A 25,525-nucleotide genomic window follows, 5' to 3' on the forward strand; every position below is an offset into this window, starting at 1 on the left:
CCAATGACAAAGGCAAATGCTGGAAATAATTAGAAAGGAGACGAAAATAAAACAGCTGACATTTAATGTCTATATATCTACAGTGACGCCACATTTGGAATCCTGTGTATAGTTCTGGTCAACCCATCTCAGTCAGGATATTATTGACCTGGAAAAGATAAAGAAAAGTACAGCTAGAATTATCAGGTAGTTGGAGCACCTTGTGAGGGAAGATTGAAGTGTTTAAAAAAAAAATAATGATGGGGGGACATTCTAACAGTTTATAAAATTATTCATTGCACATAGAAAGAGAATCCAGCATTCTTTCTAGTTTTCCCATAATATTAGAGCTTTGGGTCACCCAGTGGAATAATTAGCAATAGATTCTGGACAGATTAAATTACTACTACAAAAATCACATAGTTAATTTATGGAATTTGCTACCACAATATGTAGTGATGGCTGCTGGTTTACCTTTACAGTATTGTGGATACGTCTGTCTGTGGTGACTAGTCATGATGCTTATATGGAGCATGAGATGCACAATCTGCCATGAATGCCAATAGCTGGAGATCAAGAGTACTGTTGTCTTTATGCCCTGCTTGTAGGCTTTCTGGAAGCATCTGTTTGGCCACTAAGTAAAACAAGACGCTTGACTGAATGAAACTTTGGTCTGATTCAGCAGGGTTCTTCTTGAGTTCTTAAAAAAATGTTTGCATATTTTACACAGTTATACAAGTGGATTTATAATCTACATATACTTTTATCTGCTGATGCCATGTATACTGGAGTTTTGTTCTTCTGGAGTCTATAAAGCAGAAGCAATATTCAGGATTTTTTAAAAAAGTATTTAACATATTATATATTTAATATTGCTTGTATAGATCTATGGTATCAGTTTTTATTATGAGACAGTAGCTTGCAAATATGTAAATATATTTGTTAAAATCCTGCCAGTGTTAAACAGGCAAAGAGGAGGGAATCCAGCTCTGTTCCAGTGGTGTAAAACCTCCAGACCATAGGCTTAATTAGGCCCACCAAGCCTCCTCGTTGGCCTACCTTCCTCATACCTGTTGTCTGGGGAGGGGGACAGGGTCTTTCTGGGATGTGTTTCCCCCTCTCCTGTTGTTGCTCCACTTCCTGTCTAGGGTTTGCTTGCTGGGGATGTTCCCAACATGTTCTGTCTACCAACCCCAGCAAACAGTAGGAAAAGCATATGTGGCATGGTGAGGCAGTCACTTCCTTTGGCATTTGCATGACAGAGGAAAGTAAAGAAAGTGTGCTAAGCCTCATTGCTTAGTGTCTATGCTAGAGGCAACATCATATGTTGTCTGACAGACTACCACAGAGCTTGCCAGGACATAGGACCCCTGCTTGGTTTGCAGCCTCACAGGGAACATCTAGTAGTGTGCTGGTCATGGTCAGTGTTGAAGAAGATGAGGGTGAGTCTTCCTTATGGTTTGCATGAGATGGGCAGTTCCTTGGCCCCAATGATACTACCTGTTGGAGAGGAGTCTGCTGAGAAAAAGAGTGGAAGGAAGAATGAGTGGTGCCACCTTAGTGTTCAACTATTGCCCATGCTTCAGTCACCACCCCACCCCATGGGGAGAGGGGTAGATTTCATTGACTGTGAATCCCTTTCCCTCTGGGAGTTTCAGGACTCTGTATATGTGGTGACAGCTTGTTTTGCTCCATGCGTCTGCGATCCTACAGGGCAGCCTTCTCATGAGTTGGGCCAGCAATGCTGATGGTTGGAGCAGAATACCTGGCTTTTGTCAACAGAGTGCTTAACTCCACATGGGGCTGTGTGCTTCCACTGTGTAGAAGACACTGGTTCTCATTGTTGTGCTGGGGGTGGGGGGAGAGTACGCTGTAGAAATACAGTTCAGACAAGATCTAGGCTATGCATATGTCAAAGGGGTTGGAGAGCAGACATGGAAGACTGTCACAGTTTGCAACAAATGTTTGCCCTTCCCCTTTCTTGTCTATGTGGACTGCTCTGTTCTGACACCCACCAGTTTGTTGCAGTGAAGTGGTGGCTCTTGTTGGGTATTGGGGTCTAGAGTCCCGAGGCAAGGTACTGGTTAGAGATCTAGTAAGAAAAGTTTTAGCAAATTGCTTACATTTTTATATGTGTATTGGAGAAAGTGCTCCCTTTTCTTACAAATAGTTCCTGCCACCCTTGTGAGCTCTATGTGTACATGACATGGATCCAGAGGAATGTAGCCCTATGTCACATGCCCTACTGTCATCTTTCCGTGTCACGTTCACATATACTGGTGGTGAGCTGTGAAAAGGTACTGAGATACACCATTCCTGTGCACATTCATGGCAACATGAGTTGCCGCTGTGGAAGTAGCTATTTGTAAGTTTCTCCTTCAATTGATTTTAATTGGAGAGAAATCGTTTGTACAAGGTCTGGGCCAGTGTAAAGTTGTGTCATTGAGTGCATGGCTTCATGCCTTATCTGTTCCAAAAGGGTAACCAACATGATGCCCTCCAAATATTTTGGACTTCAGCTCTCATGAGCTCCAGTCAGCAGGGCCAATGGTAGAGAATGATGGGCATTGTAGTTTAAAACATCTGGAGGACACCATGCTGGCTACCTTTTCATTTTGGCTAACATTATTAGCTGTCTTCAAATATTTGATGAGCTGTTGTGCAGAAGATGGAGTGCACTTGTTTTCCATTGCTCAAGGGTGCAGGACCAGAATCAAATTGCAGGCAAATAACTTTCAGGAAAACTTCCTTAACAGTACAAGTTGCTCATCTATTGAGCAGATTGCCTCAGGAAGTGGTGGGCTCTCAATTGCCTAAGGTATTTAAGCATAGGCTAGATTGCCACCTATCAGGGATGTTGTAGTTGCAACCTGCATTGTAGTTCCTTCACTAAGCAGGATTTCAGACTCGATTACATCCGACAACCCTTCCAGCTCAGTGATTCCTAGCACATGTGTTCAGAGCAGGCAGAGCTATAGAGCTCCTTGCTCTGCCTTTTAATTATGTTGCTTTCCATCCACACCCATTTCTTGCCTTATTTGAATTACTTATGAGGATGCATCTCTCAAGGTCAAATATCACATTTTGGCACCTTTTTCTGAGACAGCTTCCCAGTCTTCTGATTTTATGGAGATGACAGGAATCACAAATCAGGAAAACATAAAAACTGCCCATGTAAATGTATCCTTTTGCACCAGCTGCATCTGTTTCTTGTTGGGAGGATAGGAGGAATCAGTGATTAATTTTGTTCAGTGATAAGAGGAGAGGTGGTCATCTTCTTGAATTATTCTAGCTTTAAGTCAAGGTTGGAGAGCACTTGTTTTGAACTAGGGCATTGCTAATTTTGACAGATGGAAGACTTCACTTCCAAACTACATGTGCCCACATATATAACTTTATTTTTTTTATCTGTCTGCTCCAAAACGTACAGCTATGTTCATGCACAGCCATTGTTCTTTAATCACATACCAGGCATTCATATACATGTTCATTCACATTCCCCCACCCTTTTCTACTAAGGAAGCAACAGTGGACTGTAACAAAGATGCTTCTGCTTCTCCACTAGAAAGACAGAAGCAATAGTGGAAGCAAAGAAGATGAGAGAAGCTCCTAAACTGGACAGTGGTTTATGAAATATTACTAGCAACAAGCATTCTTCATTTATGTATTACATTTATATCCCACAGAAGTCAAGGCAGCACACCGCATTCCCCCTCTCGCCATTTTATCATCACAATAACTTTGTGAGATAGGTCAGGCTGAGAGTTAGTGACTAGCTCAAGGTCACTCAGTGGAAATTGGAACCCTGGTCTCTCAAGTTTTAGTCCAGCTCTCTGACTACATCACACTGGCTCGGAATGAAGAAAGTTTTTAGAGACAAATATAAATAGAGCCTACTGTTTTTAATCATCGGCACTACATTTGATTTTATGCACATTATAAGAATACAGATGAACAAATATTAAATAATGTCCTTTAGCAAAAGGAATCTTAGAGCCTGGCCATAGTAATGTTTTCTCAGAAGTTCTACTGATTCTATTAGAACTTACTTCAAAGTAAATGTGCACAGAATCCATCTTATTCAGATTCACAATGCTGTTGCTATTAATGATTGTGGTATAAATCATATCCCCCGTATCGCATTTTGAAAAATAAAAAGGCCTAGTAGGGTTTTGCTTTTAAAATACAATTACCTAAGAAATTGATGCTTCATGGGGAAAAATGAGTATTATTTCATTGATCCTTCTTAATGGTGAAGCAGTCACTTTCCATATATGCATAACACATAAACGAGAGGAGGGAAATTATCAAAGTGTCCATGTAATGCAGGTATCTTGTAATGGAACAAAAATTGTATTAAATGCCTTGTAATGAATTCTGACAACTAGCAAATCTAGTATATGCAAAATTCTATTGAAGCAAATATTAGTATTCATGGTATTTGGTTCTGTGTCATCAGTCTTGGTAGTGTTGTAATTTATCACTTCAAATACAGTCCATTGACACTTTCTCAGTGTTCCAGGAAGTAGCAGAATCTACTGGGTATTATATGGCAGAATCAGTTAGAGTATTAGTATTGTTTGTGTCATATAAAAGTATACTGATACTATTTGGGGTTTTAAAAAATAAGCTTTCAGATACTGTAGTATAAAAATGATTCACATATACAAATATCTCAGGGCATCCACAACCACCTTTTCAGCATCTTTGCTAGCCTAGGCAGCTGAGTAGACTGTGGGGACTGTCAGTAGACTGGTATTGAGCATCTGTGACCACTTGTGACAAATCCCCTCAAATGTCTTACCCATAAGTTTTAGAGGAGAAAATCACTTTGAAAGCAGGTTTCAGTTACTGTGACAATTTCAACCATCACACCAATACTCTTTTCTCCCCACATCTCTTGCCATTATTGCAACACTGATAAGTACCTACTGTGCCTGCCATGCTGCTAAATCCAAAGAATGCCTAGCAACGAACTGGTCTTTATAATGTTATCAACCATTTAAAGAACCATGTGCCTTTTACCAATGACATTTGGAAGGAGGTAAAACAGTCCAGAAAGAATTGTAATAGAAAGAATTGCAACAGAATTGATTGCTAATCAATATGTGGAGACAGAGGGAGAAGGAGACGGGGAAAGATACATGTTCAGTTGGCCCCTTGACAAAGTGCAGTGATTGCCATATGTGAACCAAAGGGGGTGGGGAAGTGGTTAGGAATGAATTAATGTGGATGTGCACAGGGGGAACTATGACTATTGCCTGGGCACAAAGCTGAGTGGAAGTTGTAGAAATTGAGGAAGCATGGTTCAGTTATTCCAGGACATTTCAGTGTACTACAATGGTACCTCTGGCTGTGAACAGGATCCGTTCCGGAGGCCTGTTTGCAACATGAAAAGAGCACAGCCCGCAGCGGCGCGTCTGTGCACGCGCGGGTTGTAATTCGCCGTTTCTGCACATGCACGAGCGGCGAAACCCGGAAGTAACCCTTTCCGGTACTTCCAGGTCGCCGCGGGACGTAACCTGAAAGAACATAAAATGAAGCAGATGTAATATGAGGTATGACTGTATAGTATAGTACAGTATCAAAATAATTATTTGGGGATATAGTGTACAACCAGAAACAGTATCCATGCCTCTCTTCAAGAGCTTTGGCTATTCTTCTACAGTTCTCCATGCCATATTGTGGTGAACAGGGATTTTTAACTCTGACAAATATGAAAGATCAGAAAAGAGAATGGCTTCTTAATGTTGATGAGAGTTTGTCTGTCTCAAATTAGACCTGATATAAATGAGATTACCTAGCAAAAGCAAGCCCATACTTCTCCTTAAGTTCGTATACATACTTAAGGCACATATGTAAGAGGCTCGTTTATAATTATATTTTGGGAATGATTCATTTTCTCATGTAGATGCATTGTTTTATACTTTCTGGATGTCCTGTGATCATATTATAAAGTAGTTGTGTTTTATGTTATAAATCAAGTACTGCTAGGAGTTGTTTCTTTTTGTTTTCCAATGTATTTCCAATGTATTTTGGTGTGAGCAAATTTTTATTCTGAAAGTGTGGCCCAGAAAAAAGTTTAAGAACCACTGGTGTTAACTATTGATTTCAAATTCAGGAAATGCTCAACTATATTATTTTACAATTACAATAAGATTGTAGTACTAATTTTTATAGAGGGTGGTAACAATAAGAAATATCTGCTGGTCAAGTGATAAAAGCTACCATAGTGGCAGTAAAATAAGATAAAATCCTGAGCATGTTGGCAATAAGGTTTTTATGAATACATTACACTGTATCAGTGGTGACAGTAACTCACTGCAGGTGTGAACGATAAACCCAAATATAAATTAACTTCAAGACCTTGTCTAGGAATAGGAACTAGAGATGATATTCAGGGAATGGCTAAAAATGTACATGAAAGGAGGTAAGAAATTTGCACTTAATTAAATGTCTGCATAGGATAATGGTTTGTTTGGATGATTTCTCAAATCTAAGCTTTGTGGGTGTGTTTTTGAAAAAACCTGGACCAATTTTATGCAACAAACTTCTTTTCTGTCACACATCTAGGATGTTGAAGGAAACAGAAAAGCTTGCAGACATAGCCATATCTTACAGTTTTAGACTACAGTAGTTATAAACAGTACTGGGCTTGATCCATGCACATGGAGGGATTATCATAGAACGTGATTCTTTACCCAAGTGTATGGGTGATTTGCAGGTGCATTATGAGCAATGGAAGACCTGTGTACACCTCCTAGAGATAGAGAGGGAAGCTGGATAGGAATGTGGGAAACAAATACAGACTTCCCGTGTGTGCATCATCAATGTGAGAAAACATGGCTCCAATTAAGTCCCATGGAGATCCCTCCATGTTCAGGCGCTGTCCTTTTGGTGATCTAGATTATGCCCACTCTGAAGAATCAGGCATAGTGATGCTTATCACCTAAAATTGGTTCATAAAGTAGAAACATTATCATTAATTGGTGCGGTTGAATTAGAAGTATTAAGTGAATTAGAAGTTTAGTTTAATTTAAGAGCTCTCTGAAAAGTTGCTGTAAAACGCTGAATGATTCTGTGTCAAATACAACCTCTTGATTTAATCTGAATTATGATCTCTGTACAGTATAGATAATGGTTTTACTGTCAAGTGTCACTCCTGCAAAGTGAAATTAATAGTCAGTTAGCTGAGTGAAAATTGTGAGTATGCCCAGTAGAGCTTTTTTCACTCTTTGGTTTTTTGTTTGGTTGTTGTTTTTTTAATGAAGCTCAAGCCCCATGCCATGCTTTTGGTTTTGAAAGTGTCCTCCTTTGGTGAATGAAGGAAGGGAAAAACAGGAGCAGCTGTTTAAGGAAGGAATCTAAAGTTCCCTCTGGGTACATGGAATTTCAGTCTTCCTATCTTTTAGCTTTAATCCATGAATGCAGTATCTTCATGCACAAGCAATACTTTTAAAGTGCGTCCCCAGTTTACTACTTAAATGCTCCAGAGTTTTAAAAACTTTTAAAAGCCCAATTCAGTGGTCTCTGGGAGGATGCTTGAATTAGAATCTGAACTTAAAACTGCTTTACCATATTGTGCCCAAGAGCATTAATGTTTTGTAGAAATTAACAACTACTACCTCCCTTGGTCAGATTGCTCTGTGCTAAAGAAATTGTGCCTGGTATTTTCCTATATGTTTGTAGTTGTAGGGTTGTCTTTAGAGTCAGCTGTAACAAGGAACTCAAGCAGGTAGGGGGGAGACTGATTATCATACTCTTGATGCACATGATCTTCCCCTCTCCTTTTAAAAAGATGTCCATTCAGTCAGATGAATTGGATTGCTACGTTCTGAAAAGTAATATTTTATTTCCAAATCTGGACATTTATTCTCCCCCCCCCCCCACTTCCCTCAGATAAGTGAATATCTGTGAAATTTTAAATGTCCTTGGGCACAATCCAATTAAGCAGATTTTAAGTTTGATTCTATTTCAGTCAGAATTAAACATGCTGTACTTTTGTCTGAATAGTACCTCTTATTTTTATTGTTCTCTTGTGGTTGTGTTCCTTTACAAAATAGCTATTTTCCACTGTATTTTGAAGTAACCTATGTCTTGGAGTTGAAATTTCTAGCTATTTTATTGTCCATCTTTGCTTCTGAAAGGCTTTGATTAGCTGTGAGTAAAAATGCACTGCTCAGTAATTTGGCCTTTTGTTATTAGTAGGGTGTGGTGAGTCAGAAGTTATATTTGTAGAATTCTCTATGCAAAAGAGTGTCTAATTATGTAAAGACCTATGCTCATGTCCCCCCCCCCCCCATATGCCTTACTGGTTAAATTCTAGTAATTGCCTAAAAAGAAACTACAGTATCTTTTAAGGCCAACAAACTATACATATTCATTGGCCTCAAGCACAGTTCTGTGTGTTTGCATGCTATGGCATGTCAGCCTTTAAATGCTTTAAATTTCCTATCTATCCTGTGCAAATCATGTCAGCTCATTCTGATAGCGTCTCAATCCTATAAAATAATCTTCAGCTTATCAGAAAATAGTGTGGTATTCAAAATAGCATGACATTTCCCCTCTTCCCTCATGCTCACCCCAAATATGCTCGGGGGGGGGGGGGGTTCCCAGAACAGATTTAGGGGGCACAGAGGGACGAGAGGGGGAGATGATTCTGTCAGTGGAAGGATTTCTCTTTGCACAGCAGAACAATATTCTTAGCCCTATATTGAATACAGTGGTACCTCAGGTTAAGAACCTAATTCGTTCTGGAGGCCCGTTCTTAACCTGAAACTGTTCTTAACCTGAAGCACCACTTTAGCTAATAGGGCCTCCTGCTGCTGCGCCGCCGCTGCCCGATTTCTGTTCTCATCCTGAAGCAAAGTTCAGGTACTATTTCTGGGTTAGCGGAGTCTGTAACCTGAAGCGTCTGTAACCCGAGATACCACTGTACAGCACATACTAACTAGACCACATTAAGGAACCTTTTTGGCTCCATGGCCTAAATCTGGGTGGTCCAGCCTCTCAGACCAAGTGAAAATGCAAGACTACTTCAGTACAGAACGTGTGGGCCACACACCAAATTAAATTTCCATATCGTAAATTAAAGTGTTCACAATATAGTTCATATTATTTAATATACCAAATTAATAGCTTTAATGTATGTATTTATTAGGGGACGCGGGTGGCGCTGTGGGTTAAAGCCTCAGTGCCTAGGGCTTGCCGATCGAAAGGTCGGCGTTCGAATCCCCGCGGCGGGGTGCGCTCCTGCTGTTCGGTCCCAGCGCCTGCCAACCTAGCAGTTCGAAAGCACCCCTGGGTGCAAGTAGATAAATAGGGACCGCTTACTAGCGGGAAGGTAAACGGTGTTTCCGTGTGCGGCTCTGGCTCGCCATAGCAGCGATGTCACGCTGGCCACGTGACCCGGAAGTGTCTTCGGACAGCGCTGGCCCCCGGCCTCTTTGAGTGAGATGGGTGCACAACCCTAGAGTCTGTCAAGACTGGCCCGTACGGGCAGGGGTACCTTTACCTTAACCTTTATGTATTTATTAAACAAAATTTAATGCACAAATTATTTTAGAAGGCTATGCTCTGCCACCCTACCCTCCCCTCCTCACAGGACCACTGGTGCCACCGCAGAACATATGAGCATTATGGGAAGGCTGGGAGGAAGGAGCAGAAGGAGAACCAACTGCTGCCACTGCTGTTAACTTCACCCGTACACACACACCCCACCCCACAAGCATGCTATGGGACAGTGCAGCCTGCAGCCCACCCTCTTCCCTCATCCACCCCTCTGTGGCCCTCCAGATGCTGCTGACCTCAACCTCCCATCATCCACAATAAGCACAGACAATAGGAAGGGATAGCAGACCAACAACATCTGGAGGATCATAGATTCCCCATCCTGGTCATAAGCTTGTGTGCAGTTACTCAAGAGTAAGTCCTATTTATTCCAATGGGTCTTACTCTATAATAAGCTGAGATTGCATCCTATGTGCCCTTAACAAAAGCTTCATCCATCTATGATCGAAAAGCAGCCGGAAAAGTCTGTGTGAGCACAAACTGCCTACTTGCCTGCTGCTTTTTTTTTAACCCATGCTGTCAACTGACCCTTGTGGCTCTGAAGGACACAAGGTGGCTATGCTTAGGCACACATAGCACAACTAGGGCCCCTGGAATGGGAATGAGCAAGAGGACCAGAGGCCAAGCAGCAGAAGGATGAAGAGAGCAGGCAGCCCATGACATCCATTCCCCTGCTTCTCAGCCCAAAGGCGTCATACTCCAAACTTTGATCTGCAGTTCATCAGCCTGCTCTCACCTCTGCTTACCTGAGCTACCCTTGGTTCGAGGATGAAAACCACCAAGAAACCACCAGTCACATAGCAACGAGCAAAATAACCCGTGGTACGAGTCACAGACAGGGAACTTTGGTTGTTGTACAGTTCCGTGCCATAAAGGAGGAAGAGGGCAAATGTCGTGCTTCACAGGCTGTGGTGATTTGCTCGTTAGCACACCTGCGTAACATAGAGAGATGCTCCATCCCCTGGTTCTCTAAGGTGGGGGTGGTGGCAGAGGCATTTGGTTGTTTGGAAAGATAGGGACTCACTCACGCCTCACAGCTACTTCTCTTCTGAATGGCTTCCGAAGACTGTCAAAAAAAGGACTATTGGGCTGGACCACCCTGGACTAGATCATCATCAGATCTTAGCCTCATGGGCCAAATTTGACAAGTGGGCAGGGTTGCCTGCCTGTCAATCACTTGACTTCACAATGACATTGGGTAATTGGATGCTTTAAGTAGGGACTTCAAAGCACCATGCAGGACTTGCAAAGAGAGCTGTATGGTACTTTAAACCACCTGAAGTTTGGACTTTACTGCCCATCAGTTGATGTGCTATAGAATGGAAGCTTGCTTTCTGCTGTTAGGCATAATGTTAGGTGCCAGATGTACATTTAAGATTTCAGAGGGGTGGGGAACAGCACACTCTGGCTCCTGCTGTTGGGACTTACTCTGATCTGTGGTGTGCCAACAGGGTTTTCTGGGCCCAATATGTTGGAATGGGCCCTCTCCAAATGAAGGTGGTAGACAGATGGGGTCTCACCAGCAGTGCAGTTTGCAATGTGTCCAGCTGCCCTGTAGCAAAGAAAGAAAAGAAAAATATATTGGGAGGGGGGGCAGGAATGGATACCTGGGCCACCTTAACAATGACCTGCTGCTAAATGTCCCTGTGATAAAAGAAGAGAATTAATTGTCTGTCATTAAATACTTCAGTATATGTAGCTTTGTGCTTTATTCATGGCAAGAGGAATGTCCTTTTTTACTTACCGTAGTGTTCTTTATGCATGCTGAGAGTTCAGCTGTGTGAAAACATTTCCCATTGTGTCTGCTTGTTAACTGAAACTAGTTATTTTCCTCTCAGAATATACAGAACAGTGATTAAAAAATCCTTGATACTGCTTTTCCAGAAGATGGAGATCAGTTCATTCAGTGGTTCTTAATGTAGGACATGCAATAAAATAAAAAAAATGTTGTCTCTATCATGCTCCTTTAGAACACAGATAAGTTAATTTCAGAAATGTTTGGCTCTTGGAAACATTTTTTCCTACAATTGGCTATTGTTTGGATTTCAGGTTGATGGGATTTAAAAAATCTGATTCTTCTTAGAATTATCTCCTGTGAAATAATGTTTACTACCAAGGCACAGTTACATGGAATGTACTTCTGCTATATAGAAAATTATTTGAAATCAAGCTTGCAAAATGTAATTCATACAGTATGAAAGGCTTTTTTTGTTTTGTTTTGTTTTGTTTTGTTTTGTTTTTTGTTTCCTTTAATCTTCCTTGATTTGACTTAGAATTGCTAATGAAGTCTGATTCCTGTGCTTGGTGTCAGGTCGGGTTTGCTGAAATCATAGTCAAGGTGTAATTCAAAGGACAAGTAGCAGGTTTTAACCTAGAAAATCACCTTTAGGCCAACATAGGGACAACTGCAAGCTGTTGGGTGGCTAAGCAGATATGGAGACTTGTCAGGCAGTAGCTCAGTCTTTCCTGTTGCTGGGCCAGTCAAACTTCACAAACTATTATATGATTTTGGTCTGCAAGAAAATATTGTTGTGTTGTGTGGACACATGTCTTTGTCTAGCACAAGCTTTTCGGAGGAAGCAAGTGGATTGACTGCAGCCTTGGAAGGCTTGGTTAAAAAACAGGGACCTTGGAGGGGTAATTCTTCATTTGGCAGTAGCAGTCATCTGTGGACCCATGTCCTGTTGCCCTCAGCAACTGGGGATGCCTAGTATGGCACTGCCTTTATTGTGACATCATCCTGTTCCTACATTGACCTCCTGGAGCTGAAACTGAGAGCCCACACTTCTATGTTGCAAAACCTGCTTCGGTATCAAAGCATCTTGGCAATTGAAGACTTGTAATGCAATACTCATGGTCTGGTCTGACTGCCCCCTTTTTGTGACTCAGACACTTAGACTTATGGTCCAGGTTGCAGGGTCATATATATTCAATATAGGTTGCCTTCCCATCATGCGAGGGAAACTAGCAGGTCTGAGGATTGCAGGGAGCACCAGATCCCATATTATGATAGTCAGAAAGATAGTGCACATGAATGGCTAGTTGGGTACACATGAAAATGCATACAGGAACTGACAGTTTACTTAACCTCAACATGCGTTTGATGAACTTACCACTTAACGGGAAGTGTCTGATGCATATATTTTCAAAATGTCAGTTCTGCAGGAACATTGGAGGCAGAGGTTGTTGGAAATGACTGCTAGATAAGTTTAGCAGTTGGAGTAGGGTGACAGTGCATACTAGGTTTGTGATTGTGTCTATCCATTTGTAATTTGAAAAGAACTACACTCTGCAACCTACTTGATGGTGTCCTATTCATATGCCTGTTGCTTTCTAAGGACGTGCACTCTGCCAGGCCTGGAACTGATTGGTTGGGATCCTCATGATGAGATTCATGTGTTTACATAACCTTTACAGATCTTGTCACACATATGTTAAATGCCCTTCCATTGCATTTTATAACTGCACATGAGTCTTCATTTATATTTGCAGGGTTGTTCTTTACTGTGTGTCTAATTAATCATCTTGATTTTATACCATTATATATAAAATATGTATATCTATAAAATGTTGCATTAATACTTCAGCTATAAGGAGAGAGTTCAACATGCCAAACCTATTTAAACTCTTGAAAATGATTCAGAAATTAATCCAGTACCTTGGTGTTAAGTATTCAAATGGCTGTGCATCATTTGTGTGTGTTCTGTTATCAGTACAAATTATACAGCAATGACTGTCTCTCAACAGATCTGAAAAGAGAAGCCAGTATCTGTCACATGTTGAAGCACCCTCATATTGTTGAACTTTTGGAGACCTACAGTTCCGATGGAATGCTATATATGGTTTTCGAATTGTAAGTTTTACATTTATATATTCCATACACACTCTTCATATATTTTGCTCATATGGTCAAGCATGCACTTAAAGCCAACCAAAATAGGCTAACACATTAGATTAGGTGGTAGTTAACCTTTCATAATTTTTAAATTGGATTCAAATAGTTGCAAACGATTCCTTCAAAGCTACTTGTCCTATATATAATAAAAAGTATCATGAAGAAAATGGAACTTCATTAATATACTGAACTATAATTGTAATGCACACATTCTAACAAAGCAAAGCCTTAATGTTTACGACATAAGAAAGGTCCAGCCAAATTTGAGCAAGTCTCGTGGATGTTAACACAAGAAAACTAAGCAAATGATAAACTCTTTTCTAAATTAGTAGGACATAAACATGCTTGTCTTAGTTGGATTTTTCTGAGGGGATGGGATCGCAAATGTTTGTTTGTTTGCTTGCTTGCTTGCTTGCTTGTTTTATTAAACTGTGTTGCTTATATCCACATGCTTTTCTGCTCTTCCCTCCTTCTGTATCCTTTAATGCTTGCAAAAGAATCACCTGAGAGGACCTTAGAAGCTATGCATGATGCAATATTGAAGCATCTAGTTTTCACTATAGCCAGCATGCTTGGAAATGGTTATCACTCACATAGTATTTGGATTCCAGACAATATATTTATCTAGAGTTATATATTAATATATCATTATTTATTTAAAAGACTCATGCAGATAGTAGCATTTCTTTACTTTAATGCAGATTGGGCATTGCACAGTTACTTTCATTAACATTTTTCTTACCCTGATCAGACATCTATGAGGAAGGGGAACGGAAAGGGGAAATATTAAAATCTTATTACAGTGTCTGGTCCTTGGACACATTGTAAAAGTGCACTTTCTTATTTTTGTGAAGCACTTTAAGATTCTCATGTGGCTGGTTAACTAAATGGCACATCATTTAGTTAGGAGTTTGTCTCCATCTACTGGCAAAACATTTATTACATCACCATGTTCCAAACTGATAGTGAAATTTTTTTGTTTGGTATGTAAAGTATGTAAAGGCATGTAGTGTCTGAGATTTCAAGATAAAACTGTCTTTTTTAAAAGTGAATTGTCATTCCAGAGACAATTATCACAACAGCAAATTTTCTAAAAAATAAATAAATAAATCATATTATGAATTTCCACACTTGGCAGAAAAAGAGTGTACGAAATGAGATGTTACCTAACCACCTTTTGCTTACTACTGCTTCTTCACCCTACTTCTTCCCTGGTCACAGACTTGCTTTGTTGCATACACAGGTTTGGAATCCCAGCAGGTAAGGGAGAGTTACAGTGGGAAAGTGACAAATAGAAGTGGGTTAAGCACCCCTCTTCCTCTCTGCACTTTTCTACTTCTATAGATTGTCTCCTTCTGACACTGCTTTGTTGCAAAGAAGCAGTGGCAATCACAAAGTGGCTTGGTAATAATGTCTTATTTTTGGTGCAGTATACAGAGTATATAGGAGTATACATGTAGAAATGGTACAGGTGGATTCTTTACATACCGTATTTTTTGCCCTCCAGGACGCACTTTTTCCCCTCCAAAAATGAAGCTCCGCGCCTGTGGGGCGGGGAATAATTTCCCCCCTTTATTCCCCCCCCCCCAATCTAGGTGCGTCCTATGGGCCGGTGCATCCTATAGGGCAAAAAATACGGTATTTTAGTTAACTTTGTTTCCAACTGTACCCATAAGCATCTAGAAATACTGATAGCTGTTCATGCTTGAGACCATTCTTCACAACTCTATTACGTTTTGAGCTGCACTGAGCTTGCAATAAGAAAGATGGTTAAGACTTCAAATATTGTTGGTCATTAAAAATAAAAAAAATGTGTCTAAGATTTTGGTTAGTGTAATGTGTGAGATTCTTTAGAATACTTTCAAAAGTGTAAAATTGGAGCGTTATCATTATTACATTTCTATTTCCTGTTCTACAATCACATTTTTCTTACTTTTTTAATCTGCAGTATGGATGGTGCAGACCTCTGCTTTGAAATTGTAAAGAGAGCAGATGCTGGCTTTGTGTACAGTGAAGCTGTAGCCAGGTATGTATTCTTATTTTAATTAAATCGTTAGGGAGAATGGAGGGGGCATAAATGACTAATATTAGATGCTTAAATATCCAACATTTGTGTGTGTGTGTATGTGTGTGTGTGTGTGTGTGTGTGTACATACATACATACATACACACACAAATACTGCACATATAGTGTATGTTTTTATAACCAACTTCATGCATGTTAAAGTATGAAAGTGGACTAAAATGCATTTGGGTTAAAAATCCAAAGGGTGGCTGGTATGATTTCGAACTTCCAATGGAATTAATTTACATTGTTGCTAGTCAGAGTGGAACAAAATGTTTTTGTACCAGTGCTGTCTCAGCAGTTTATACTACTCAGCTATCTCACGCTGCTGCTGGCAATATGTTGTCAATCATACTTCTTTTTAAATTAAAAATAGCAAAAGAATAAAAGGCCCTGGTCCAGCCAAAATTTAGTAAATGTAAATTAAGAACATAAGAACCCTGCTAGATTAGGCCAGTGGTTTGCCTGCTTCAGCATCCTGTTTCCAATAGTGGCTAGTCAGATGTTTTTAGGAAGCTAGCATAGTCCTGCCTGTCTGTCCTGTGACAACTGGTATTTAGTGGAACACTGCATTAAACTAAAGAGTGGGTGGAATGGTGCCACAGAGCTGCCCCTTTGACACCAGTGTCACTGCTGGTTCCCAAGACTGGATAGGGTCAGGGTGGTGTAAAAGTCAGGGCTCTGCAGTTCACTGGTAAGAGCACCAGATTGGCTGTGCTGCTGTGCCTATGCAGGCCCAGCCTCACCTCTGAACCATCCTGGTAAGCAGCAGTAACACTGGTGGCTGGTGTCACCATGTCAGCTGCTCTCATAAGCTGATGTTGAAAGATCCCCATGAATTTGCTCTGCCCTCTTAAAATCATGTAAACCAGTACCCAAAAAAAACACACTGGCTGCATTTGCATTAGCATTATGACAAGGTGCAACAGCCAGCCTTGTGCACTCTCTCGTCCTCCTCCAGGAAGGAGTTCAGAAGCTTTCATTTTCGTGGTGTTCAAACCCAATTACAGTTAAATTTAACTATGGTTAGTGAAAGGAAGCCAGCTCCAAAGCATACTTTACGAACCACAGTTTGGGATTTGGGTGTTATCCTAAACTCTAGTTAATTTGAAATGGAAGCAGATCCCTGGCACCATCACAATGAGGAGCAGAGGGAAGGAGAGAGTGCATAAGCCTTAGTCTCACAGCAGTACACCCTTATAACACTAACCCATGGTTTTAGCATTACATGTGAGGCAGAGAATTCTATAACTCTGTATTGAATGAATAAGTTGTATTGCTTAACTCTTCTGGTTGAGCCATCTGAATGAAATCCCACTAACTTCATATTCCAAATTTCTGTGTGTGCATGTGTGTGTGTGCTTTACAAAGCAACACAAAATGTCTGAGGAGTTTCTTCTCTCACTCTTTTTACACATTTGTAGGTTATAGGTAGAAGCTTTTCACCTTCAGTGGCTATGTTTCCCAGAATTATTTACCCTTTATAAAGTTTAATTATCTAGCATTTCAAGAGTTGAGGATGTCTGACATTGGGAATATTTTCAAGCCAAAAAGTATATGAGTAAAGATTAATAGATGATAGATCATAAAATGTTGCAGAGAGCTTTCAAGGGCACAGAGTTTATGGCGATAGAAGGGAGAGGCAGGGAAAGGGTAGTTTAATATACTCAAGGATGAAATCTAGTGTGTCTGAAAAATGGTTTGGGTGCATTTGATAGTATAGCAAAGGGTGGCAATGAGTTTAATGGGGGGAGGAGTGAATAAAATGAATGGACAAAATGGGGTGCAATGATCTTAGGAGAAATAGAGTTTTCTTGTGATTGTAGATTTTGTGGAAGATTCTTAGAACAGGTTTGAGGAGAATATAATTGATGTTTTTGATTTGGTGCTTTTCTGTTCTACCTGCCTAGTGAAGCAAGGCAAACCAAAAGCATGGGCATTATTTTTCAGGTTGGTCAGAGCAGGAGTTTTCTTGAGGAGCTTGTCGCTTTAAAATTGGCATTATGATGTGAGCTTGATGTGTAGTTAGCTAAGGAATAATTAAGTGTAAGAGGATTTTAGTTATTTTTAATATAGCTCCAATACAATCCATATATTAATATATTCCCTTTAAGGGCAAAACCCTCTCAAGGTGGCTTACAATTAAAGCATAGTATGCTACAAATCTAACATTAAAACTGTTAATAGAAGTCAGCAAATAAGACGGTGAACTTCCAGTCCAAATACTAAAATGCAAAATAAAGCATTCAACAAGATTGTAAACAGGAGAATAAAAGCAACTCAAGAAAAATCCAACAAAAGCAAGTTGGGTTTTTTTATGCTTTCCCAAGTACCTGAGGGAATGGTGTGTGCTGAAGTGTAGTTGGTAATGCATTCCAGAGACATGGGACCACTACAGATAAGGTCCTGTCCATGTTGGAGGCAGGCACATGCAATGAGCCTCCATTGTCAGTCTTAAAGTGTGTGCAGGCTGATATGAATGTAAGTTCTTCCCTGAAAATGGGAAAATGCATACCACCAAAGTTTGCTTTGAAGAGTTATTCCACCTTGTATTGCTTACCTGCATGTAAATTATTTCAGGAATCAAGCAATATCTGTTTTATGATGCTGTGTAAAGGAAACGTGGATGTTGCACTGAAATTACTTGGTTCCACCAGCTGCTGCAGCACTACTAAGTAATTGTTCTGGGCATACAACCCATATAGTCAGATGGGGTCCACATTGATCAGTTGAAGCTGTTAATGGTGCTGCTGCTGAGACACTTGTTAGTTCAGTTGCTGTCTTATGTTCCATAATTGCCACTGTGTTCTGTTGATTTTTATGTTGTGTGGTTTTTTTGTTATTGGCTTTAACTGGATTGCTTTTAATTTGTTTTTATTTTGCTTTAAACAGTCTTTAAACCCTTGTTGGGTGAAAGGTGTACAAGTTCAGTAAATAATAAGCAAACTGAAAACTAGGATGTATTCTTACACATGGAATAAATTTTGGGTCTTTTATTGACTATTCCTTTTTCAGCTCTGTTTTGAATAAAAGGTAGTTTCATAAAAGGTAGCTTTTCAGAAGTATGGTATATGTTAATCTGCAAATCTTTAAAAATCCAGATTTTTCACACCATTCTGTATGTAGTAACACTTATTTTGGCACTAGTTTAATACAGAGTAGAAGAGTGCCATCCACTGGGCAAAGTAAATTGCAGCATGGGGAAAATAACATAGTGATGAATTTAAATACCATTGTTCCTTCAGAATGAACATGTGGGATTGCATAGGTGACTACTAGTCCCTAGGGAAAATGTTATTAAACATTAATATGCCACCTTTCACACATACAGCCTCCCAAAGTAGTTTACCAAAAAATGAAAATGATACACTATCAATTGAAATTTATACAATCCAGTGTAATTAGACTTCAGCAGATTAGCATTTAAAAGCCAGATAAATCCAACAGTCAAAACTAGGAGAGTTGGAAGATTAAGACTATGATAATTATCAGCAGCATAGCATCATCACTGTGTATGATACTTTGCAAAAGAACATAATACAGTTCTCTGCCTCAAGGAGCTTACAGTTTACTAAAGAAACAATTTTGAAGTGATTGGTAGAGTGCTCATTGGAAATTTTAGAATTGGAGCAGACAAAAGGCAAATTCAATGTTAGGAATTCCTAAAAGATAAACATTTTGTTTCTTCATTTAAAACATTTCTATTCCATCCTTCAGTTCAAGATTTCCAGTGCAATGAACTCTCATTTGAATACTGTAATTTTGACTGCTCTGTGTCCAAAACTGCTTTACATAGTTTCGAAAAGGCAACTAAGAGGGGGCAAAATAAATTGTGGGTAATCTAGTCAGGGACTAGATCTATAGGGACACGGGTGGCGCTGTGGGTAAAACCTCAGTGCCTAGGACTTGCCGATCGTATGGTCGGCGGTTCGAATCCCCGCGGCGGGGTGAGCTCCCGTCGTTCGGTCCCAGCTCCTGCCCACCTAGCAGTTCGAAAGCATTCATAAGTGCAAGTAGATAAATAGGGACCGCTTTATAGTGGGAAGGTAAACGGCGTTTTCGTGTGCTGCGCCGGTGCTGGCTCGCCAGCTGCAGCTTCGTCACGCTGGCCACGTGACCCGGAAGTGTCTTTGACGGCGCCGGCTCACGGCCTCTAGAGCGAGATGAGCACGCAACCCCAGAGTCGGCCACGACTGGCCCGTATGGGCAGGGGTACCTTTACCTTTAATCTAGTCAGAATAAACAAATATTATTCCTCCCTTAAAACCCTAGTATTAATCTCTCTCATATATATATTCTCATACATATATTACGTTCATGACAGAGAAAAGTTTTCTCATGTGGTGCATAATTAACAGGGAATTAATTTCCATAAGATGTAGTGATGACCACTAGTTGAGTTGATTTTAATAAAGAACTGGACAGTGTTATGGAGAAGAAGTATATTAGCTTTGATAGTTAAAAATAAGGTGTGAGCCTCGAAGCAGGTGTCTCACTAAACCATAGCTTAATGTGAAGTCCAAATGCAGCTAATATGTGCATGTTGCATACATCATATGCTAGTGCTTGATCCAATAGTAGATACTGCATGCAGAAAGGGCTGCTATGGAGGGAAACTAGGAAATGAACCACTGGATTTAGATATTTTGTGCACTAATCCATAAGTCTAGGAGGGCAGCAGAAGTCTATAAATCATATCTGTGGTTGGTTACAGGATGACACCTGGCAAGACACCTTTTTTCTCTCCAATTCCTTGTCAATTGATAATCCATTTGGCTGATAGAGGGAGGTTGTCTGCTCGTTCTAGGGACTAATGGTGAAATCCTAGGTTTACTCAAATGTAACACTTACCGTATCCAACAGAGCTTATTCCTAGTAAAGTGTATATAAGATTGCAGCCTTGGACCTTAAAATGGTCTCAAAAACAATCTGAGTACAATTCCTATGCTATATTTGTAAAGCTATAATAATTTTATTTATATTTTGATTTTGCAGTCATTACATGAGACAGATACTGGAAGCACTACGCTATTGTCATGATAATAACATAATTCACAGAGATGTGAAGGTAAGTCATATTAACATCACAAAAATATTTACCCTTTACTGTGTTAACAGTAAAGTGTGGCATTTATATTATCTGCCTTTTTCTTTGTTGCCATGTAGTTTAACCCATTCTTGGAAGGTAAAGCGCCTGTTAGCAGCTGGGACTTCCAGAATCATTGGTACAACTACCAAAATGCTGAAAATTAGCAAATCGTTTATGCATTCACACGCACACACCACACACTTTTTTTGTCTTTACATTTTTTGGCCTTGAATTTATGATCCTTTAAAATACGTTGCTGCTGTATTTATCTCCACAGCCACATTCTTTAAAATAGAAGCTAGAACATAAGGCTACAATAAATGCATGTGTTCCACAGGCTATGTATTAAATTCATTTGTTTCCATAACATCTGCTATTTATTGTTCCAGTTGAGTGCAGGTTCAATGCACAGGAGAGTCCAGTTGGGCCTCTGTAGACCCTTGATGATACCGTATTTTTCGCCCTATAGGACGCACTTTTTCCCCTCCAAAAATGAAGGGGAAATCTGGGTGCGTCCTATGGGGCGAATGCAGGCTTTCGCTGAAGCGTGGAGAGCGAGAGGGGTCGGTGCGCACCGACCCCTCTCGCTCTCCAGGCTTCAGGAAGACATCCGCAGCCTAGGCAGCCCTGCGGGAGGTCCCACAGGGATGTCTAGGCTGCGGATAGCAGCCTGCCGCCCGGCGGGTGGAGCGCCCTGCAGCAGAGCGCCCCTCGCGCCGGGCAGACACCCGCAGCGTGGGGAGCCCTCCAGGAGTTCCCCGCAGCGCTCCCCACGCTGCGGATAGCAGCCTGCTGCCTGGCGCGAGGGGCGCTCTGCTTCAGGGCGCCCCTCACGCCAGGCAGACACCCGCAGCGTGGGGAGCCCTCCAGGAGTTCCCCGCAGCGCTCCCCACGCTGCGGATAGCAGCCTGCTGCCTGGCGCGAGGGGCGCTCTGCTTCAGGGCGCCCCTCACGCCAGGCAGACACCCGCAGCGTGGGGAGCCCTCCAGGAGTTCCCTGCAGCGCTCCCCACGCTGCGGATAGCAGCCTGCTGCCTGGCGCGAGGGGCGCTCTGCTTCAGGGCGCCTCTCACGCCAGGCAGACACCCGCAGCGTCGGGAGCCCTCCAGGAGTTCCCTGCAGCGCTCCCCACGCTGCGGATAGCAGCCTGCTGCCTGGCGCGAGGGGCGCTCTGCTTCAGGGCGCCCCTCACGCCAGGCAGACACCCGCAGCGTGGGGAGCCCTCCAGGAGTTCCCCGCAGCGCTCCCCACGCATGTATGAGCTAGAACGAACCCATGTAAGCCTCCAGTTCTCACACTCCTCCCTCTTCTCCTCCAACCTGACTGGGACAAGGAGTTATGCAGTGTTTAGATAATTTTGCACAAATCTTGGCTTATTAAATTGGAACCAGAGAGCATGATTTAAAACAAACTAGTCTGTTTCAGTACAAGTCGTGCTTTTTGAAGCTGGCTTCTTAACTTGCCCGCTTGTTTTAAATCTTTGGCAACAGAGAGCTAGGATTAGTGGATAGTGAAACTAAATGCTACCCAAGTTCCTGGCCATTCAGGAGAGGGCAGGTGTGCATAGGGGGAGGGGGGCATGTGAGCCTGAAGGTTTGCTCAAAGCTCCATCCAGCACATGCATGTAGTGCTAAACCATGGTTTAGCATCACATGCAACCTGGGCCCATGTGTGGGTGCTGTGCCCACATTTGAGTGGATTTGTCCCTAAATATTATTCATTATTTGTTTTATCTTTCTAATGATATTTCTGAACTGCCTTTCTACCATCTCTGGTGCCAGTGATGATTTTCCTATTAAAGTATTACAGGTACAAACTATAGTTTCCTTTTCGCTTCGTTTTCAATATTTTTGCAGTAAGCGTGATAGTACTTGAGGTTGAATTGCTCTGTAGACTGTACAAACTTTATTTAATGACTAATAGATGCTAATAAAAGGTTTACGGAAATCTCATTCTTTGCTGAGTATTTGGTACATTTAAAGCAGGTGTGAGGAACTTTTAGCACACCAGAAAGCTAAACTAAAATTTCCATCAGACCCAGCAAACAGAAGTGCTGGAAGTTGTGGTTCAGCAATTTCTGGAGGGCCAGTGGTTCTCCACACCTGATTTAGAAGCCACACTTTCACATGTCTAATCCCTGCTCAAACATCTCTAAACTCCACTAGCAGTGTATAAAGAAAGATTCTGGGGGATTCTCTCTTAAGAGTTTTGCTCACGGAGAAGGGGAACTTTTTGACTAATGTGTATACAGCAGCAGTGAAGTGCTGTTAGAGATAGTTGTTTATGTAGTCACTTTGCTAGGGAAGGGGACACATCAGCTCTAAGACTGAAAGGAGAGAGCTGATTGTACAAGCTATGCCTCTTAATAAACCTTATCTGTTCAACAACTTGGTCTTAATGCACAGCGCACAGAAACACCATTTACCTTCCCGCCGGAGTGGTACCTATTTATCTACTTGCACTTTGACGTGCTTTCAAACTACTAGGAGGGCAGGAGCAGGGACTGAGCAATGGGAGCTCACCCCATCGTGGGGATTCGAACCACTGACATTCTGATCAGCAAGCCCTAGGCTCTGTGGTTTAACCCACAGCTCCACCCGCGTCCCAAAAAATAATGTACAGAAGCTTTTATGATGCTTAGGAATTGGATTTGGTCACTATTAACTGGTATTTGTTAGTTTATTTTAGTTTAGTCGTGTAGATCTTCCTTAAGATTTGACTTTGGTAACCACTTATATGATTTTGTAATAGCTAGACTTTTAAATGTCTGGGTAGGATTTTGGAGATGGAAAATTAAGCAATAATTCTTATCTGCATGTATTCTGCAATCTTCTTTAGAATAAATGTTATTTTCTCTTTCCATGTTTTCTACAATACTAAACACAACAAACTTTTTTTAATGTGTTGAGGAAGGTACAAAAGTCACAGGATGCTTCTAACCACTAAACAAAAATAGTTGCTGTGTGATACAAGTTAGGTTAACAACATGTGAGTCAAAATAGCTTGATTAAATCTGTGGCCAGAATTCAAAGAACTCTTCAACTAACTCCTTGCATTGAAGGGAGTTTTGAGCTTGCTTTTCTTGAACCACATTGGAGAGTATCTGATGAAAATCTTCTTTATTTAGCAGTGTTTTGCTAGACATCAAATAAAAATGAAAATATTGTATGGTGCTGCCTGTAAATGGTTTCTGTAATCTGTAAAAAAAATTCTTCGGTGTTTTCCACAGTAAGATTTAATTGTAAATTATATTTATCTCCCCCCACCCCGTATTTGTATATGTGTTTGCAAATTGAATAGCAGCATTAGTATTGATAAACTGAACAGAAATTGAGAGTAAAGGTCTGTTCTGTTGTTACATTTAGTAGAGTGAGAGTTTCTATGGCTGCATTTTGATTGAGCACTTTTAATTAATTGCATCGATACATTGGGCATTTACCAGAGAGATACTCAGCACTAATTTTAAACCTTTTTAGAGGCAATGTAATAAGTAAAATAGTAGGTATTTCTTTAGCTTTGGTTCTTACTTGAAGCCAAAGAAATAAATAACATTAGCAAAGGCATGGTATAGTATAGGAACACGTACTTACTTCCTGCATGTATGTTGTTATTTAGAACTGGAACTTTGAGGCTTATAGGCCCAAAGACTAAACAGTGTCTCTGATTGCTACAGATAAAGCAACTTCTGAATTATGGCAGGCTAGGGCTAGGCAAACCTATTTTGCTTAACCTCTGCAACATGAAACATCTTCTACCCACCTTCCTGGATAACAGCTTTGTCTCAAGCTCACTTAGTCCTTTTTGACAGAAAAACTGTGGCTGCCCAGTGCTGTACCTCCATGGTGACATGGCAAGGGTTCTTCATTGTATAATTTTGCCAGCAATGGATCCAGTTATGGGCTAAGACCCCAACACAAGTTGTGATGTTGGAGCCACCATTTCACCTATTTACGGCCATCCTCTATACGTATTATACTGTATAGAAGCCTGCTAGGAAGTGAACTTTGCAATGCATGTTACAAGCAGACCGATAAAATCATCCATAATACATGCAACAACCGTTTAAATTATAGTGGCTCATAAATTTTTGGTTGCTAACTTAGACTGCTGCTTACAAAACCAATGCAGAAGCAAGCAGTCAGCTGCTGATAGTGTTATTCAGTTGAGATCAGAAGAACCAGATACAGTATCTGACCCTTTTCTATTCAGGAACACCACAATGAGATTTTAACCACTTGCAGGGGCTTAGAATGCTCAAACCCACCCAAAAGGCACTATCATTTTTCTCATTTTATCTTAATATTATCAAAACACAGAGATGTGTTTTAGGGTTCTACTATATGTGAGGTATGTGTAATGTAGGAATAACCAGCTAGAAGACAAATATTAAGTGTGGGATGTCTGCATATTTCGTTAGAGAATATTTCTTCTTTAAGGTGATCAAAATGCAAAGTCTGACAGTGCTGGAGTTTCAGCACATGCAGGCTTTTCATTCTTGCATGGCAACCTGCACATGCCACTGCCCCTTTAAAACATGGCTGTGAAAGGATCCTCAGCCATCGCCTGCTTGGCACCCACACTTGGCAATACAGAGTGCTTTCCAATCATTTCTAATTCAGTAGTGTCGGCAACAGGTTAGTAGCCATAATCGGGAAAGTGCAATATAGTATTTTTACCCGCTCTGTTTCAATTTCATTGTTAAGGATTCATGGTTAACAATTCATTGTACGTTTTCTGACTTTCGTAGCCCTTAGTTAAATGTGCAGTGTAATTCTAAGCATATTTACTCTGCTAGATTCTTATCATTTTTTTCTTCCTGCTTTATAAGGTAATTTTTATTTTATGTTTTATGTTAAAATGAAAAGAAGTGAGTGAGCACACTAAACTTGTTTTGTAACATTTCAGATACTTGTCTGCATATGTACGGT

The 25,525-nt window shown here is 40.8% G+C and overlaps 1 protein-coding gene and 1 long non-coding RNA gene across 22 annotated transcripts in view; one reads left to right on the forward strand and one right to left on the reverse strand.

The window, feature by feature from the left end:
• Positions 1-25,525, forward strand: part of CASK (calcium/calmodulin dependent serine protein kinase) — a 118,103-nt gene that overhangs the window by 31,652 nt on the left and 60,926 nt on the right. For all 21 annotated transcript variants that reach the window (XM_083437282.1, XM_083437289.1, XM_083437294.1 and 18 more), the window contains 3 exons: positions 13,297-13,402; positions 15,393-15,470; positions 20,505-20,577. In XM_083437282.1, the coding sequence (XP_083293408.1) occupies positions 13,297-13,402; positions 15,393-15,470; positions 20,505-20,577 (257 nt within the window). The remainder of the gene's footprint in view (positions 1-13,296; positions 13,403-15,392; positions 15,471-20,504; positions 20,578-25,525) is intronic.
• Positions 47-12,197, reverse strand: LOC310676078. Its single transcript, XR_014510392.1, has 3 exons — positions 11,294-12,197; positions 10,978-11,101; positions 47-148 (listed from the first exon to the last, which is right to left on the reverse strand). It is a non-coding gene; the product is annotated as an uncharacterized lncRNA (long non-coding RNA).

Source organism: Podarcis tiliguerta (assembly GCF_965153285.1).
Source record: "Podarcis tiliguerta genome assembly, chromosome: 4".
Lineage (NCBI taxonomy): Eukaryota > Metazoa > Chordata > Lepidosauria > Squamata > Lacertidae > Podarcis > Podarcis tiliguerta.